Source organism: Micropterus salmoides, unplaced genomic scaffold (genome assembly GCF_014851395.1).
Source record: "Micropterus salmoides isolate LMB-PRFRI ecotype aquatic unplaced genomic scaffold, ASM1485139v1 Ms_hic_scaffold_14, whole genome shotgun sequence".
Classification (NCBI taxonomy): domain Eukaryota; kingdom Metazoa; phylum Chordata; class Actinopteri; order Centrarchiformes; family Centrarchidae; genus Micropterus; species Micropterus salmoides.
The window spans coordinates 17,076,741-17,094,636 of NW_024040485.1; the positions used below are offsets into that span (position 1 = coordinate 17,076,741).

General features: G+C 42.1%; 1 protein-coding gene across 2 annotated transcripts in view; it reads left to right on the forward strand.

Moving 5' to 3' along the window:
* tnr (tenascin R (restrictin, janusin)) overlaps window positions 1-9,275 on the forward strand; it is a 208,595-nt gene extending 199,320 nt beyond the window's left edge. For both annotated transcript variants that reach the window (XM_038718059.1, XM_038718060.1), the window contains 3 exons: window positions 3,268-3,429; window positions 4,302-4,465; window positions 5,908-9,275. In XM_038718059.1, coding sequence (XP_038573987.1) covers window positions 3,268-3,429; window positions 4,302-4,465; window positions 5,908-6,027 — 446 coding nt within the window. In that variant the 3' untranslated portion in view covers window positions 6,028-9,275. The remainder of the gene's footprint in view (window positions 1-3,267; window positions 3,430-4,301; window positions 4,466-5,907) is intronic.
* The last annotated feature ends 8,621 nt before the right edge of the window (window positions 9,276-17,896 follow it).

Genomic DNA, 17,896 nt, shown 5'->3' on the forward strand with positions numbered 1-17,896 from the left:
GTCATTATCCCATTCGCTTGCTTTTTAAAAATTCCCCCTCCCCCTCTTGTTTCTGTCTAAGTGTGAGAGAAAAGCTGGTCATAAAATGTGACGAGTTGATAATATTGGTAGTATAATAAGACAAGTGCAATAGTATGTCAAAATGCATTCTTAATTGCTGCAGTTTGGAATAGAGCGGCCTAATCCCATAAAACTGTTGGAAGGAAAAAAAAAACAGTAAAAAATTATGGGTACAAGATTAATTGCTGATAATACAGTGATATTATACAATGGAAATTAGACATGACTAAGTGTTAAACACAGTTTTATTACAACAATTTCTTCTCCCCTGTCACCCTAAGTGCTTTCGGGTTGCAAACATAGATTTTATCTGCTTACCATTGGCATATTATGGCAGAGTTAGTTTTCCTACTCTCCAGGATTTTATACTTCCTATTCCTTATCAGCGAAGGCTAGAGGATTTTTAGCTTTTCTATAAATTTTTTTCCGGCTTGAAAAAAAAGCGTACAGGTGATCCTTCTGTTGGAGGAGAGTCTTTTCTAAATGGGTGCTTGTTGTAATCTGATGGTGAAGGCAGTTCCAATCTCTCAGGTCGATGTGGGGCCTTATCGCCTGTCGGGGTTCAAACGAGCCCTCGTATCTGCTGCCTTGGAGATAGAGAGCAAAGCCACATATCTCAGAAAGTTGCGACATGGGGCCTTTGCAGGGGGGCTGGTGGCCACAGTGTCCACCGCTCTCGACAATGTCAATCATCCACTTCCATACAACCAGCTTACAAAGACGTCTTACATAGTGTTTATCAGGATTTTAACCTCTAACCTACACGTTTGTTATAGATTTTTGTATTTTGTTCATCTAATATTGACATTCTCTCGTTCTGTATTGGAATTTTACTATCACTATTTTCATCTACTCTGTACACCAGGGGCTTCATGTATAAACGCTGCCTACGCACAAAAAGGTTACGTACGCTGGTTTTCACGCACACGTGGGATGTATAAAAATGACCGTGACGTGAGAATGTGCAAGCCGTGGTGCAAACTCTTGAGCTGCTGTGAGAATACATAGGACCCTCTGCAAACTTTTGTCTGGCTCTTTCAGTAAACTCTAAAGTGCCAAAACTCACCAAATGTTTCAAAATAGCGTTTCCACTGCAGTTACTAGGCATATGTCAATGAAGTAGTCAATCAAAAACCTAATTATATCCGTTAATACACAATAAAACTTTGATCATGTGTGTAGTGGTTTAATATCAAAATAAAATTGAATGTTAGAGGAATAGATAATAATGGCTCTCACATATTTAATTTCGCTTAATATCACACGGTATCACTATCATTTAAACATTCAAACCAGCAGTGTTATTTGTGCTCACGCTACTGAGCCATAACTATTCCATACTGCACCTTTCAATTGTAAAAGAAATAAAATAAGCCAAATTAGTGCCAAATCTTAAATCAATGTCCGCTAAATATTTCATCAGACCATGGTCTTCATGGTCAGTTGTGAACCTGCCAGCCTAAAGCCAGGATAATGTCAGGTGGCAGGATTCAGGCTGCATTTCCCCGACGTGAATTTAGCTTCTGAGTCCTTTTCAGACTTAAACTCGGCTAACGGATAGAATTATCATCATCGTGATCACCTATCACCTATCACCTATCACCTTTTAGTTTTCAGTTTAGTTTGGTGTGTAAATGCTGCGGTGAACAGACTGTGCTGTCAGGCGCACAGTGTGTACTGAGATGCACAAACAGATCTGCCTTCTCCCCTCGACTCACCCGACTCATCTTCACCACCTGCATATATGGACTGTGTAAATAAAAAATGTCTGGAAATAAAGCCAGGGACAGCTCTCACACAATCTCCATTCTCATCATCAGTCCTCATGATGCAGACTAAAACCGACATTAAAAAATGTGTTCACCTGTCAAACCTCAGTCTTCAAATGATCTCCCAGGATTACTGACTGAAGCCATCATTTTGGCATCATTTTGATTGCTGTAAACATATGAAAACTGTGTGACACTCGTTCGTAATGCTGCATGGCTGCCCAATGGCACTGCAGAGGAACGCGAGTGGAAGGATCAGAGTTCCATGAAGATTTCCTGGCCCACGATGATGACTGGCTAATACTTCGATTTAGATTCCCTGGAGTTGGGCTCTTGGGTCTGTGTGCTGAACTGGGTCCAGCATTTGACAGACCAACCTGGCGGAACCGTGCAAGTAGACCACTACCACTATTACCACTGTTTCTGGCAGCCGGCTGTTAGCAACGGGAGCCGCTAATTTGCATAGTAATGTCAGTTTCACGTTGATTGGGATGTATAAAGGAAAGGTGCGCAGGACCTTGCGTATGCTTTGTTTTATACATGTGGATATTTCTGTGCGTATGTACTTTTCAAATTCTGTGAGTACGCCATCTTTCAGTATGAAAGCTGCACAGTCTTTTATACACCTACTACAGGTCACAGAAGTCTGGGGCAGCTAAAGAAATAATTGGTCTTTTTCCATAATTATGTGAGCAGTCATGATCTGACATTATTCTGTACGAGACATGAGAACTTGTATTTTACCAGTTAAATGATTTTAATGTGAAGCTGGAAATGTTCACTTTGCATTAGCAGTAACTTGACAGAGCATTTTACCATGAATTTTGCCACAGATGCAGTGTCTAATACTGCAAAAATATTAATATTGCAGTATTATATCCAGTTGATGATCACTGCTGTACACACACACACACACACACACACACACTCACACACACCCCCCATATATTGCATGTCTATACGTCTTGGAATAGGGATTCCTCCTCTGTTGCTCTAGTAGTATTTTTTGTGTTTGAGTGTTTCCTCATCTGAATTAAGGATCTAAGAACAGGTGGTTCCACATGTAAAGATTGTAAAGTCTTTTGAGTAACATTTGTGATTTGCAATTTTGGGCTCTATAAAAGAATTTCACTTGGGATGACTCTTCCAGGAAACCTGCATTGTTTAAATCCATGTTTGCTGCTTGAAGCCTTCTTCTGTCCTGCATTTTTCTGGCACATTTCTGTCACCTGTCAGTCAGGAGAATAGTGTGAAACCATTCCAGCACCAAATCTTATTTGGTTATTAAATGGTTGAGAGCCAGTTAGATTGGAAGTAAAATGATATTTTCAAAACAGCAGGTGTAACTATCACAATTTGATTTGTCTGTCTGGGGTCGACATACATACAACGCGTATCTACAATACAGTATAATTTGTGTTGTTTTTTTTCTCCACAGGCCTGGACAACATCCAGAGGATTGCTGCTCAGGGCCGTTATGAGCTGAGAATTGACATGAAGGACGGACAGGAGTCTGTCTACGCAAATTATGACAAATTCTCCATTGGAGATGCGAGAAACCTGTACAAGCTGAGGATAGGAGAATACAATGGCACCGCTGGTATGTGGTTGAATGCATTGGGAATATTTGTTTAAGTTAATGTAATTATTTTGCATTTTACTTTACGGCTCTGTGGATGGTAGCCTTATGATCAATCCACAGACTGTATAGAAATAGCCAGTGAGAACATCAACATGGAAATCTTTTTGCTATATGAATCTTTTCCTGTTCCAAAATACTAAACTATATCAGGGTCCAAAATGAACAATTTCACATTGTTATCCTCAAACGAGTGTCCTTTGTCAACGATAGAGGAATTAAAGAAGCCATTTAAACCCGAGTAGAGAAACCATCCCTCAACAGTGACGGAGGTTTGCGACAGCACTTATCTCCCACTTACAATGCTCTCAATGACGGCTGACCTCATTTATTTTATTTGCCAATGTAATTTCTTACTTGCATTTGACGAGTGCTAATTTTGTACCCTGCGGTACCCTATGCTGTAATATAGTGTGTGCTCTCCCCAACCTTTAAGTGAAAATACTCTTCCTTCTGTCCTCTGCCATTTTTTCTCCTGCCTCCTTTCCGTTCTCTTTTCTTCTCCCTGATGTCTGAAACCTGCTTCAGCACTCCTCCACATTTCCGCCCTTGTCCTCGCTCTCCATGTATCTCTCAGTCTGTCAACATGACCATATGCCAGAATTACCCATCATCCCCTCATGTTTATAATTATAATTCTCTCTGCCTAAATATATTCAGAGAGCCTGCTGCAGGACCTTTTTCCTCTCATGTCTCTCCATCTCCCTCCTGCCTGCCTGCTCGTTTATGTCCCCTCATCACGCCGTTATTCACTTCAACCATATGCCGATGTTGCCCAGAATTTGCTGATGGTCTCTCTCTCTCTCGCTCTCTCTCCCCTCTTCTGACCCCAGGTGACTCTCTGAGCTACCACCAGGGCCGTCCCTTCTCTACAAAAGACAGAGACAATGACATCGCAGTCACTAACTGTGCCTTGTCTTACAAAGGAGCCTGGTGGTACAAGAACTGCCACCGGGCCAACCTCAATGGCAAATACGGCGAGTCCAGACACAGTCAGGTCAGTCATCCCGTAAATACACAAACTGATCAAAGAGAGAATGTGCCAAATGAAATAGTCAGTAAATGTGTTTATCATCAGGCCAAACATATTTTGTGGTGTAAGTTAGAAAAAGATTAAAGGTTGGTTCAAATTACAAAAGAACACTCCTACATACTATCTGGGGTGCAAGACAAGGATGGATTGCCAACATGGCAAAGTAGACAGCTGCGCCAGAATCACAGAACTCCAGGGGCCCCAAAAACTCCAGACTGTTTGTGTCAATACATTTGTTTTAATTAAATTTATATTTAGTTAGGGAATATGCAGCACTAAAGCAGAATATCAACTGACATGATAAGGGTCTTAAAGTGGGTGAGCATTATTACCTGAGTTTGTGGTCCTGTCTCAGAGAAGGTCCCTGTGTCAGTCTTCTTTAAGAGCGGGTTGGGTGAACCAACTGTTTAACTCAATGCAATCATTTAAAAAAAGGTGGCATTTTGGCATTTACAAAACTCACACAAACTGGCCTGATTATGGCAGTGATTAAAGGTTAACATTTCTCATTTTGAAAGGCTTATAATTAGTATATTAAATTACATGAAACTCGCCACAGGCATCCTTCTCCATACCGGTTACACTCATTGGCCTGATGGAGGAGCTGTAATGAAAGGTCAGAAAAGAAAAGGCTCATACCTGCTACACTGTCAACACACTTTGTCAATCTTAATATTTATTTCTAAAAAATACCTGTTCATCTGTTATGAATGATGAATGATTTTAGCTTATCTAAAACACTCATACCAATATTTTTATGTACAGAAATATATGGAAGGTAAAGGCCAGAGTTCATTTAAAAGATTAAGCAAGCACGCAAAATGCAGATGGTTACAAATATAAACACTGATACACTGATACCCCATTCAGACTGACATTGGCTTTTTTTTTTAATACTACGTGTGAGTGTGATTACGCATTGAGGGCTTTTCTGGTCATTTTGACGAGTGCGTGATGTGCTCGCTGTTTCTCTCTCTGCTTGATGCTGAAATGGCTCAAGAAAGGAGAGTGAGGTGTTGTGTGAAGCTGTGATTAGGCTGAACTACAAAGGCTTTTGGAGCTTCAGCGCTTCTGTGCCTTTCTCTTTGTTGCATGATGACATGAAATGAGCCCAGGTGGGAGCAGAGATGGACAGGCATGAAGACATGCAGGGAGAAATTGCCTTTCAGTGTCAAGCTGCTAATGAGAGGGTTTTGGTGGGGATTAGGAGGGTTGGCGTGAGACTATAATTGCACTAAATTCAAAATTGTTCTATCTCTTAAGTCAGGATTGTTGCCCTCCTTCTTTGAAGACTTCTTTCAGTTGAAATTAAAATACACTTTCCTGAAAAGATCCTGTTATTTTCCATTTTCTCAAATGCCTTGTTGATTCTACCAGCTTCTGAAATCAATCTCTCGCTCTCACAGGGTATTAACTGGTACCACTGGAAAGGCCACGAGTTCTCTATTCCTTTTGTGGAGATGAAGATGAGGCCGTTCAACTTCCGTAGCATCAGCAGCAAGAGGAGGCGGTCTGCGCCTGAATAAACAAACCGCCTTCACCCAGCCCAGAGTCAAGGATAAACGGAGTTTGGACAATGTTTAGTGACGAGTTTCTTCTATCTGTGTGCTTCGCTCATGTGCTATTTAATGCCTTTTAGTGAGGCTGCAAAGAAAAAAAGTGGGTTATGACAAAAAGCTACTAATATTTTATTAATATTCAGTTGTAAAATAATAAAACACATTATTATTAATACACCACCAACAATCAGAAACTGTTATAACCATGGATGAGATCATGAAATAGCAGAGAGGGTGAAACAATGTCCGAACTCTGTTTATATCTGCTCTTTCCCAGCTTTAGCTGTCTTTCCCTGCTGTAATTCTACCCAGACGATAGAGGACACTGTATGTAATTTATTAAATACTTTGAATGACAATGGTTCTATTTGCTGTAAAATGGAAAGGCAAACAAAGAAGCTTTTTTTTCTCCTTTAAGTCCAATTTGCCTTTCCCTGGGATAAGAGGAAATGTGCTCAGAAATACTCAGAAAGAGTGCGAGAGCTAGCGTGATTTTAACCGTTAAGAAATAATAACACTTTTAACGAAAAATATACTGTATATGCCCTTAAAACCCTTAACTGTAAGATATATATATTTTTATAACTGATATTGTGACAGAAGTCCATCTATTTAATATGATTTGATGCCTATATGAAGTTAATGATAAAACCTTGAGGACAAATTCTGGACATAAGAGATAAAATTAACATCAAAAAGCAAAATCATCATTCACAAAGCAGTGCACCAGCAACAGCTTCATTACCACCTAGTTTATTTATTTTATTTCTCTCTCTTTCTGTGTTACTGTTAATTACAATATCCTTTGTGTTAAATATTAAAGCCGTATGAAATATTCAATATTAAACTTTATTATTATTGGTAGCCACACTGAGACAGTATTTTGCACTACGAGTGGGAACACAGCAAAGCTATTGTTGTTTAATCAATTCAAATTATTTTTTTAGTTGTTCATGGGCATTTAATATTATTTCCTGGACTTTATTTTCAAGCAAATTGCAAACACTTAAGTGATTGCTTGCAGAGATGGTGCAGATAAGTGTAACATGTAACCAAAGATCTGCATAATAAAGACTCGGCCCACTGTTTGGAAAGGTGCCCGTCAGTTCTGTCACCAAAGTCACTGAAGCAGCTTTTTTCATGTATTAATAGAGTCTCACTTTTCAGGGACTTTTATGGTAATCATGTCCCCAGGTGATATTTTATGCAATGTGAACACTAAATTCTATGCAAAAGAAAGTCGTGGTGGGCATGGTGCAGATTTTAGCCTTGCCTATTAGCTGAAATGAACTTAAAGAAAGCGGAACAGTAGGTGGAGTGGAGCCAAGTCTTTCTTCTGAGCCTTTCTTGTACTTGCTTCGCTATTTAAGCTCCCCAGTGAAACAACAAAATCAGCAAACATGGCAGAGAATGCATTGTTTTAGTAGGACCAGCGTAAGCCGCAGCATGCCCACCAAGCATTTTGTTCTATTCAGTGTTCACACTGTTGCACAAAGGGTTGAGTGCCAGTGCGTTGACTGCAGTTTTCTGGAGCCAGAAAACTGCGGTTTCCTCCCTCCTCTCATCTCTGTGGAGTTTGAAGACAAACCACACACAACTAGCTAAATCTTCTCTCTGGCTTCATACTTTAAAAATAAACACAAGTTGTTGTCCAATATAATCCTTGGAAATCAGTGTCACCATCGCTGCAAGCAGCATTTTATATTCAATAATCAAAATATTAACAGCTGGAAATCTCATTCTGGTACTTCTGTCAGTTTCTTTAATTCTCTCACTGAAGCAAACCAGGAAGTCTGGCTTGTATCATATGCGTATATTTTTCATTTGTGTTCTTTGTCCTTTTTAGACTTGAAAACAATGGTGACTCTCCCCTCTATAAACTACAACTTATATACTCATGTAGCTATAGAGTTGAAGATAATGTGACTTTTGGTGTGTTCTCCCTTTAGATGCAAACTAATTCAGAAAGCCCTCTGAAACACTTCCCCTTTTAACCACTGTATTTTTAACCATGGTTGTGTTAATGGGTGGATGGAGCCTACTGCATGTTGACTTAAATTGCAACCAAGAGCCTGATAATTAGTAACAAATGTCACTGGAGTACATGTTCTAATCTGATTTGTAGTGACACATTTCTTTGCTGGTCTGGGTAAAAGGTGCTCTTGAAATGGTTTTTAAAAAGGTAGAATAAAAACAATATTTATAAGAAGCTGTTTCATCACGCAACCTTTCCCAGGTCTGATTAATGTTTCAGTGTCAAAGTGACTGTTTCAGAGCCTTTCATGCAATCCATCTCCCATAGTGATTTATAGTAGAGTAGGGAACTCTTTATGTACTTATTTTATTAACTACTTGGATGAAGTTTGCCTCGGTGCAGTTTTGTACATGGAACGAAGGTCATGAAGCTTTGCAGAAAAGAAAAAAGAATGTTATTTGTATTGTGACGGTTTTCTCTCATGGCAAACCGTGAGGTGCTCTTAAATATTTCAAGAGGAAAGCTGATATATATTTAAGTTCATTTTAAATATTTTTTCCCATCTGTAATCATTTTAAGCTTTTTCTGTCAATCAATGAGAAAACCACAAAAAGGAAATTGTTTAAGTTGCTGTGGAAAAGCCTATGTCTCACCTTTCATTTCAAGTTAATCATCTATGTATTTATTTTTTCTCTTTCCATTTGTTCAAAAACTTCTATTGCTTGTCACAAGCACGTTACATTAATCCATTAGTGTAATTGAAAGCTTAGTAATATTAGGCTACTCTTCATTGAGAGCTTTCAGGAAAACAAATTATTTGAAATTGAGAAAATGCAACCCTCATGGAAAAAAACATGCCTGAAATTATTTTCTTGATATTATAAATAATTTGATGTCATTCCCTTTAGCATAAAATATGAGCAAGTAGTTTGTTCCCATCATTTAAAGCCAACTGATCAAGTATTTTATCATCTTTGGAGGGTAGGGAGATGTTAAATTGTACGTTTTGATCATGTAAAATGTCATCTCTTCAGCTACTGAATAACATCAGGTTTGAAAAGAGCATCTCCATTATTTACACTTAAAACTCTCAGTCACTGGGAATACACTCACACTGATCATTGTTTGCTTCTACCAAGCTTCTCACTGGACAGGAAACCTGTTCCCCCTTATTTATTTCACTGCTATTTATTTTCCAATTACTTTGTGAAATTGTAAAAAAAAAAAAAAAAAAAAAAAAGCTAATAAAAATGCTTTATTTGATGGGTTTACTTTTACAAGTGACTTAACTGATAAAACCACCATGTCTGGTGGTATTTGTTATATAAGCCAGATACTGTAACTGCATTAATTTGAAATCTTGCCATGGAAATGTAAATGTTGACCAAATGTGATCTTGACTGTTTGAAAAGCTCATATGCTGAAATAAGGATTTTTGTTGGATAAACTTGGATTTTACTGTCAAATTTAGCTCTAGTTTGACTTATACATGTACTATATAGTTCCTTTTTTAATACATTTTCTACATATTAATAAAACATTCAAATAGTCTGATTTGGAGTGTTTTGTTTCTCTTTTTGTTTAGTATGTGCTGATTGCATGCTGTTGTACGTCAAGTTTATGGTGAACAACATCTTTGCATGAACAAAACTTTGGTTTGTTCCTTTTTGGAGATGAGTTTCATATAAAAGAAGTTGAGCGGTGGCCCTTACTCCCCCCTTTTTTACTCATGAAATAATGAAGTACCAAGAGCCGACTGACTCCATGTCATAAACTTTTAAAGTATCTTCACCTCTAATTGGATGCCATTAAAACCGAAGTGAGGCCAGCAGCAGTTCCAGGTGAACAGTGAAAAGTGCTGTCATAAAGGTCTTCCAGTATGGTTTGGCTGCATGACCCCTAATTTATGCTCATACGCAGAGACATAGCAGACCTGCACTGACATGAAAACACACCTGATAACTTTTAGTATAACATATAGACAACATTTATTCTACATAAAAATATGAATCGCCTTCAAATAGGTGATTGTAGAGAACGATCTGCTGGCAAGAGCACAGTTTTCAATTAGACTGTCAGAGTTCAGAAAAGGCATAATTTGAATTCATGACTTTCCAGTCTTTCTCCTAAGCTAAGCTATAGGAGCTGCAGAAACTTTATATTTACTGTTCAGCCATTAGAGTGTTATTGATTAGTGCTGACCAATAAATTGTATTTTCATTGCAATATGAACATGTGGAATAAACACATTGCAAAAAACTGTCACGCTGTAGCTTCTGCCCATATGTTTGTTCCTCTATGGGGACATCTTTTTGACATAATGCATCCCTAACCCCTTACCCTAACCTTAACCATCACAACCACATGCCTAACCTGAAGCCTTTACCCTAACCCTAACCCGAAACCCAGTCTTAACCCTCAAACAGCCCTTTAAACTTGTGGGATCTAGCATTTTGGTTCCCAAAAAGCTGTTTTTGGACCCCATGAATATAGTAAAATAAGTAAATCCACACACACAGTCAGCAGAGACAGTGATGTGAACAGGGTGAATTGAAGATAACTTGAAAGTGCAATAAACCTTCTGGGGTAAAAAACCAAGACATACACCTGTATGTAGAAAGCGGTATCTTAATCTGCTCTGTCAGCAGTCTATCATCCACCACCGCTGTGTTTTACACAAGCACAGCGTGCTAGCTCAGCAAACAGCGAACTGTTACAAACAAGCTGCAATGAAAGCTGTCTGTATGTAGTCTGTTTAGCTTAGTTTGCCACTCACCTTAAAATTGGCAATTCTTGTAAATGTAGCTGCTGACTGAGACATACCGCCACTTCAGTGCAGCAAGCGTGAGTTTTGGTAAACACTGGAAACTGGATTGCTACAAGATTAGTAAGTTTAAGTATTAATCATATATGATCTGTAGCCTACTAGCCGTTCTGTTGTTAAGTTAGAAGTAGGGATGTCTCGATTTCTTTGCCCCTGATCATGATCTGAGTCAGTGAATATTGATTATCTGTCAATTCCGAGTCCGTTACTTGTATTTCCCTAGATAATACAGTTGCACAGTGCACACTTAACGTACATTAAATTTCTCTCTCCTTTCAGAAGTATCGTCCATTTTGTGTTTTGCTTCGGCACAGCCTTTGCCTGAGTTACCTGAGTGAACTCTGTGCTAACCTTTTATCCCAAGGAGCACATGTGTTCCTAAATGAAAAGAATTAGGAGCACACAAAGAAATTGAGGAGCACACTAAAATATTTTTAGATTACACAAACAATTTATTACAATCAAATTTATAATACATGTGTGTGCTCCCTTCTCTTTTGTTCTGAGATGTGACTGAGATGTGAAAACAGTGGAGGATTATGGAAGTGAAGACCCTGGTTTCTGGACACTTGGCATGGGCCCAAAATATTGTCAAAGCTTTTTAACATATGAATTCATGTTTTGTCAGGTTAGTCTGCAAGATGATAAGAAAACAACCTTTAAAATGCTTGTTTTGTGAATGGTAACCGGATCGATCAGGGCCGTCCTTTGTTATGTTCTTTGATAGCAAGGTAAGATGATAGCTGGAATCAGGTAACAGACACGTGTCATGTTCAGAACTTACCAGGTAGTTCAGCTTTTTGCTTACTTTTCCGCAAGCAGTCTCCTGTTTTGTCCGGTTTCTGCGTAAATATGAAATAGTAGCTCTCACAGGGGGCGGACAGGTTAAGAAACGCAACTGAACATAAATCCACTTTTAAAAAATATTTCCACACTGCAGACATTTTAGCCGAGTCCTGCCTCAACATGCTCTCCGTTTACGACAGTTGTGTGACAGCTAAACAAAGCAAAGGATGGTGCTGAACACGCCTGATCTCATCCAGTCTCGGAAGACAAAAAAAAGGACTCAAAGTGATTAATCGATAATCAAAATAATTTTCAATTAATTTAATAGTTGACAACTAATCGTTGTAGCTGTACAATTAAAAATGTTCAAGGGTTCAAGTAAAAGGGCATTTGAGTAGTTGCCTGGTCACAGGTCTGACAAAGTGTTGGAAGTAACAATGTCAGTCATCCATGATGTCAGTTAAACTGCCACTGCTATGGCACTGTGCCAGAAGAAGTAAAGGTCAGTCACATGATCTGTTCGGCCAAGTGTCAGTTGTCAAATCAATACTAAGAAAGTTGTTTAATGAATTTGAGACTGCTTGTTGAAAGAGTGCATCAGACTACAAATTTTCTGAATCATCTTATTAAAAATAGCATTGAAGGCTCCACATTACAGGTGCAGGCTACAAACAGCTAGTTTGAGCGTCTTTACTCATGTAGAAAAAAAGATGCAGAACTACACACACATGCGTTATAGCAGCTACAGATTTTATCGCAATAACAAATACAAACCCTCAATTCAGCAGTTTTAAGATTCATTGTCTAATTACTGCACATTCTAATTATCTATTAATTATCCATTAAAATGTCTGGTCAGCACAAACAACTTAGTAAATAATGAGCCTGCATGAAGTTTGGGAATATATTAAGAGTCAGACACAAAAAAAGGGCAACACAAGATTAATGGTGCAGTAAAGGTCAGAGAGATAAGCTCATGTTCACTCTTTATCAAAACAAAACACTTCACCTGAACTGCTGTGTCAGGAAGACAATGCGCACAGTTTGAGGAGGTTCTCCGTCAGTCATGTGGAAGTTCTGTTGTGGATTGAGAATGAGAGGATGAATGTAGTTTTTGTTGAACAGAAACTACCAAGAGTAGTTTCAATAGCCCCTGATTTCACCACAAGTGCACACTGTGCCTTGTGCCTAACGTATCCTTAAAGCCATGACAGAGCTACACAGGGAGCAGTGTGAATTGATGACTGCTCAAACTAATCCGGATGTCTTACATAGTTGAAAAGACACAACGTGATTATACTGTATGATTAAACAGGCTACAAACCCTGCTGGGTTGATGACACCACCGCCACAGTCTGCTTCACACAGTGCAGTAAAGTTTGTTTAGTTCTTACACTTTCATGTTCTTACACTTTTGCCTGTGTGAGTTCGCAACTTGAATTAGTAGTTGACAGCCGGACGTAGACCATTTCAAAACAAAACCGCAGACCACACAGGCTGCTGAACCTGTGGCAAAAACGACTTGCACCATCCAGGCTAAATTAGATCTAATCTCATCTCAAAACAAATTAGGAGAAGTTGATTTGGGCTTGATAACAATGTTATACCACATACTCCACAAACTCTACCTCTTTTAATTTTCATTAATTACATTATATTACACATTATATATGTTTACTTAATTATGTTACATTACGTACATTAGAGTTTATACTATTATTTTGGACGGTTGCAGAGTTGCTCCGGTAGATATTTAATTATCAAACCAAAGTAGGGTGTGTAGCACCCCACCATCCTGTGCTGTGTTTGAAACACCATGGACTGAGTTTAGACTAGAACGGGGGTTTAAAGGCGTCTGTCCTGGTGCATTTATCAGTTTCTGACCCTGATAAAGTGGGAAAAAATTTCCCCAAAACTACTCTGAACTCTCTCTTTAACCAAATCACCCACGTAGGTTATTCTATGTGATCTCCTTCTGATAACTGATGTATTATTGTTTCACTTCCATTCACTGAGCCTCCCCTGAAAAGGCTTACCTTACACTTTGAAAACCTCTGGACTAGAATGAAGAGGGCTTTTGGGGTCTTATCTCAAGGTAGCTACTATCAAGGATTACCTAACAAAAGTTATTATTTATTTATTATTACAAAGTGCCAACAGAAATAACTACTTAACTTAAATTTGGGCTAATTCACTTATCACTATTTTTAAATAACTGATGTCAGTCAATGTTATTAAAAATGGTAACAGTTCACAAGCAGTTTAATTTGGATTTACAAATAATATTTTCCCCTAATGCTTTTGAAATTAATTAAAAAATAAAGTATACAAATAATGTAACACCACTTAAAAACTTTACCAGGTCAACTAATCATGGGGCAGACCCTTCTCTACATGTCTTTCCACACCCCGATCACTGAACTACAGTAATGTGATGGGGGTTAGGGACCGTGGTTATGGGAGGATGCCTCAGGTGGAGGATGCGCTTGCGAGCTATCTCTCCCCTCGACTTGCGTCCTTCCTCGAGAAGCCGGCGTTACCCTCCAAGCCATGTCGCACCACATCTACGCTCGTGGGGAAGGTGTACATGGCAGCGGGCCAGGCAGGTGCGAGCTTGCACACCATGGCGGTGCTTCAAGCCTACCAAGCCGACCTGCTACAGGAGATGGTTCAGAGGGGGGGTCCCTCTGAGGAAGATCTGGTGGAGCTTCGCAGAACCACAGAGCGTTAGACGCAGGGCGAAGTGTTCCGCCAGTACCTCCCTCGCCGGTCTGGACCCAAGGCAGCTGAGGCTGGCAGGTGTAGGTCCCTTCCCTCTACGAGCTCCTACGGAGAGGAGAGGAAGCAGAGTGTCGCTTCTCGGGGGCACCCCCGAGGAGCTGGGGCAGCGAGACGGCGCTCTCACCCTCAGCCTTCTGAGAGACGCGATATGAGGACCGTCATCCAGTCCCGACGGAACCGGGGTAGGGGAGTCTTTCTCCCCTCCCGCATCCCCCACCCCCCCCGGAGGCCGATCGAGGTCCCCTCCGCCGTGGCAACGGGTGATGTTATCCCGCCGTTTACACGTTCGGGATGCACCTGCCACCATCGAGTCCACGCCGTACTGCCTGCCCCGAGGGTCTGCAGTCAGGCGGCGTTCAGACTCACTCACCGTGGATCTTCGGCGGCTCTCCCCTGGTGGGTCTAACAGCCGAAGCAGTCCCCTGGGGCTTCAGGGGTCCACCAGAAGATCACACGAGACACCGACCACCAGCCCCGAGGGGCTGGTTCCGTTGGCAGACTTTGCAGAGGCTTGGCGAAGCCTGATGAACATTTCTCCGTGGGTCCTGCGCACTGCCATAGATGGGTTTCGACTACAGTTCAAAACCCGCCCTCCAAAATTGGCTCAACTGGCTCATCCTAGCCCAGTCCCGAGAGTTGGCGGTTCGGCATCGAGATGTCGTTCTGGCTCATCTGCTGCGTTTAGGGCTGAGGCTCAACGCAAAGAAGAGTGTGCTGGCGCCCACCCAACGGACTACGTTCCTAGGGGTAGTATGGGATTCGACAACGATGCGGGCACAATTGTCTCCGGCACGTGTCGACACCATATTGGCTGCCGTGAAAGGGGTGAAGTTAGGCCACGGCATCAATATAAAACACTTTCAACGAGTGTTGGGTCTCCTGGTCGGGTTACGCGCAAGTGTCTTCGTTCCCTATCAGTTTGGTAGGAAACTTGGTTCCTGTCCCAGGGGCCCGTGCTGGGAGGGTCTTGTCGCCGGCTGGTCATTTCGACAGATGCCTCCCTCACGGGCTGGGGCGCGGTCATGGGCGGCCGCTTTGCAAGGGGATCCTGGCATGTGCATCAGTCCGAGTGGCATATCAACTGTCTCGAGATGTTGGCGGTGTTCCAGGCTCTAAGGAGTTTCCTGCCCGATCTCCAAGGCCACCACGTCCTGGTTCGTTCCGACAACACAGCGGTGGTGGCCGAATCACCAGGGCGGTCTGCGCTCGCGCCCTCTGTACAGACTGGCGCGTCAGATCCTCCTGTGGTCCCAGCAGAGGTTACTATCGCTCAGGGCGATGTATCTCCCGGGGATGCAGAATCAGGGAGCAGACCTGCTGTCGAGGCAGGGGCTGAGGCCCGGGGAATGGAGACTTCACCCCGAAGTGGTGGAGCTCTTGTGCGGAGAGTTCGGCCCCTTAGACGTGGATCTGTTTGCGTCTCAAGAGACTACGCACTGCCCGCTATGGTTTTCTCTCGTTCCTCCAACCCCGTTGGGTCTGGATGCCATGGTACATTCGTGGCCGAGGCTACGTCTGTACGCTTTTCCCCCAGTCGCTCTGGTCCCGGGGGTTCTGGAGCAGGTCCGCCAGTACAATGTCGGCCTACTGTTGGTAGCCCCATTCTGGCCAACCCGGGTGTGGTTCTCGGACATCATGTCGCTGGCAGGTCCCTCTGAGGAGAGACCTGCTGTTCCAGGCACAGGGCCGGGGACTTCACCCTTGCCCCGCCGTATGGCGGCTGTGGGTCTGGCCCCTGAGGGGGCACAGTACATAGAGGTGGGTCTAACAGCCGAAGCAGTCGAGACCATCCTCAGCTCCAGGGCCCCGTCCACACGGATCCTCCGTGGTGCCCGGAGGATGAGACCTGCGACTCAGTCCAAGGTTCCCACTTGGGATCTGGCGGTGGTTCTTGGGGCGTTGGCTGAGGCACCCTTCGAACCCCTGGAGTCAGCTGAGGCTAAGCACTTGACCCTTAAGATGGCCTTTCTCCTTGCTATCACCTCTCTGAGGAGGGTGGGGGATCTCCAAGCACTTTCGGTTTCCCCGCAAAGCCTGGAGTTTGCCCCGGGGAATATTAGGGCTATCCTGCACCCTTGTCCAGGATACATCCCTAAAGTGCCTTCTTGTGCGGCAGGGTCCACAGTGCTGCGGGCATTTCATCCTCCACCTCATGTGACGGCGGAGGACGGGAGACTTCATCTGCTCTGCCCTGTCAGAGCACTGAGTATTTACATTCTGAGGTCCTCCCGTTGGAGGAAGGCTGACCAGCTGCTAGTGTGTTTTGGGTCCCCCAGGGCTGGGCTCCCTGCATCCAAACATACTATTAGCAACTGGATTGTTCAGACTATTTCCCTGGCCTATCAGGTGCGCGGTTTGCCTTCACCTGTGGCTGTGAGGGCTCATTCTACTTAGTCGTGCCACTTTATTGCACACTGGGGCAGGCGGGGTTTTTGGCACTGTTTAGTGGGTATCTCGTTCCCATAGTGTCGTAACCGACGCAGTTCGAGTTCCCTCGAAGGGGAACGTCTCGGGTTACGTATGTAACCCTGGTTCCCCGAGAAGGGGAACGAGACACTGCGTCGGCCCGCCACACCTCTCTCCCCGCCTGAAATGCCTGCTTCATAGTTTAAGCAAATGATGAGTGTGTGCAGGTGTGCTTTATACTCCTCCGGTTATTCCGTCACACCTTACCGTTCTAGCAACAAGCCAATAGGATTGGAGTGATTTCATTCACGTTCAGACCTACTACGCCTAGAGGCGTTCCCATAGTGTCGTAACCGACACAGTGTCTCGTTCCCCTTCTCGGGGAACCAGGGTTACATACGTAACCCGAGACAATCTGTCTCAGTATTTTTTTTCCAAGAGCTGTATACTATTACTAAAGTGACCGGTTTATATAATGCTAGCTGATGACAAATAAAAGCAGTAAGACCACTTGTATTCTGACTGGTATCTGGTCTCAGATTTAACCCATTCATACAAACACAATTTGGCAAGCAGATAACTCCATTTTTGACTGCATCGAATGCTCCTTTTCAACATAATTGCTTTGTTGTGATTCAGTGTTCGTGTCCCCCCGTTATTGATTCTACTTACAGTACTGTTTGTGTCAGTTGGCTTCTTAACCAACTGCCACAACATCCGTCGACCTCTTGCTTGTTCGTGTCTGCCCACCCTCTGTGTTTAATTTCCTCAGCTACTGCCAATCACCACAGGTATCACTCACTATCCACTGATAATGGCCAATAAAACAAAGAGTTGAAACAAAAGTATTGTGTAGTATAAATGTATTGTGTGTTTTTTTAGTTAACCATTTATTTATCTCCGATTTCTTTTATCATAATTTTTATATATTTAACTATTTCATTTTTGTGCTTCTCTTAGTTATTCTTATCTAACTTTAGGCTACATTGAACAGCATTATATTATGTTAATCAGTTAACCTGACTGACTGACGTATAACATGAACAAGAACTAAGTGTTGCAAC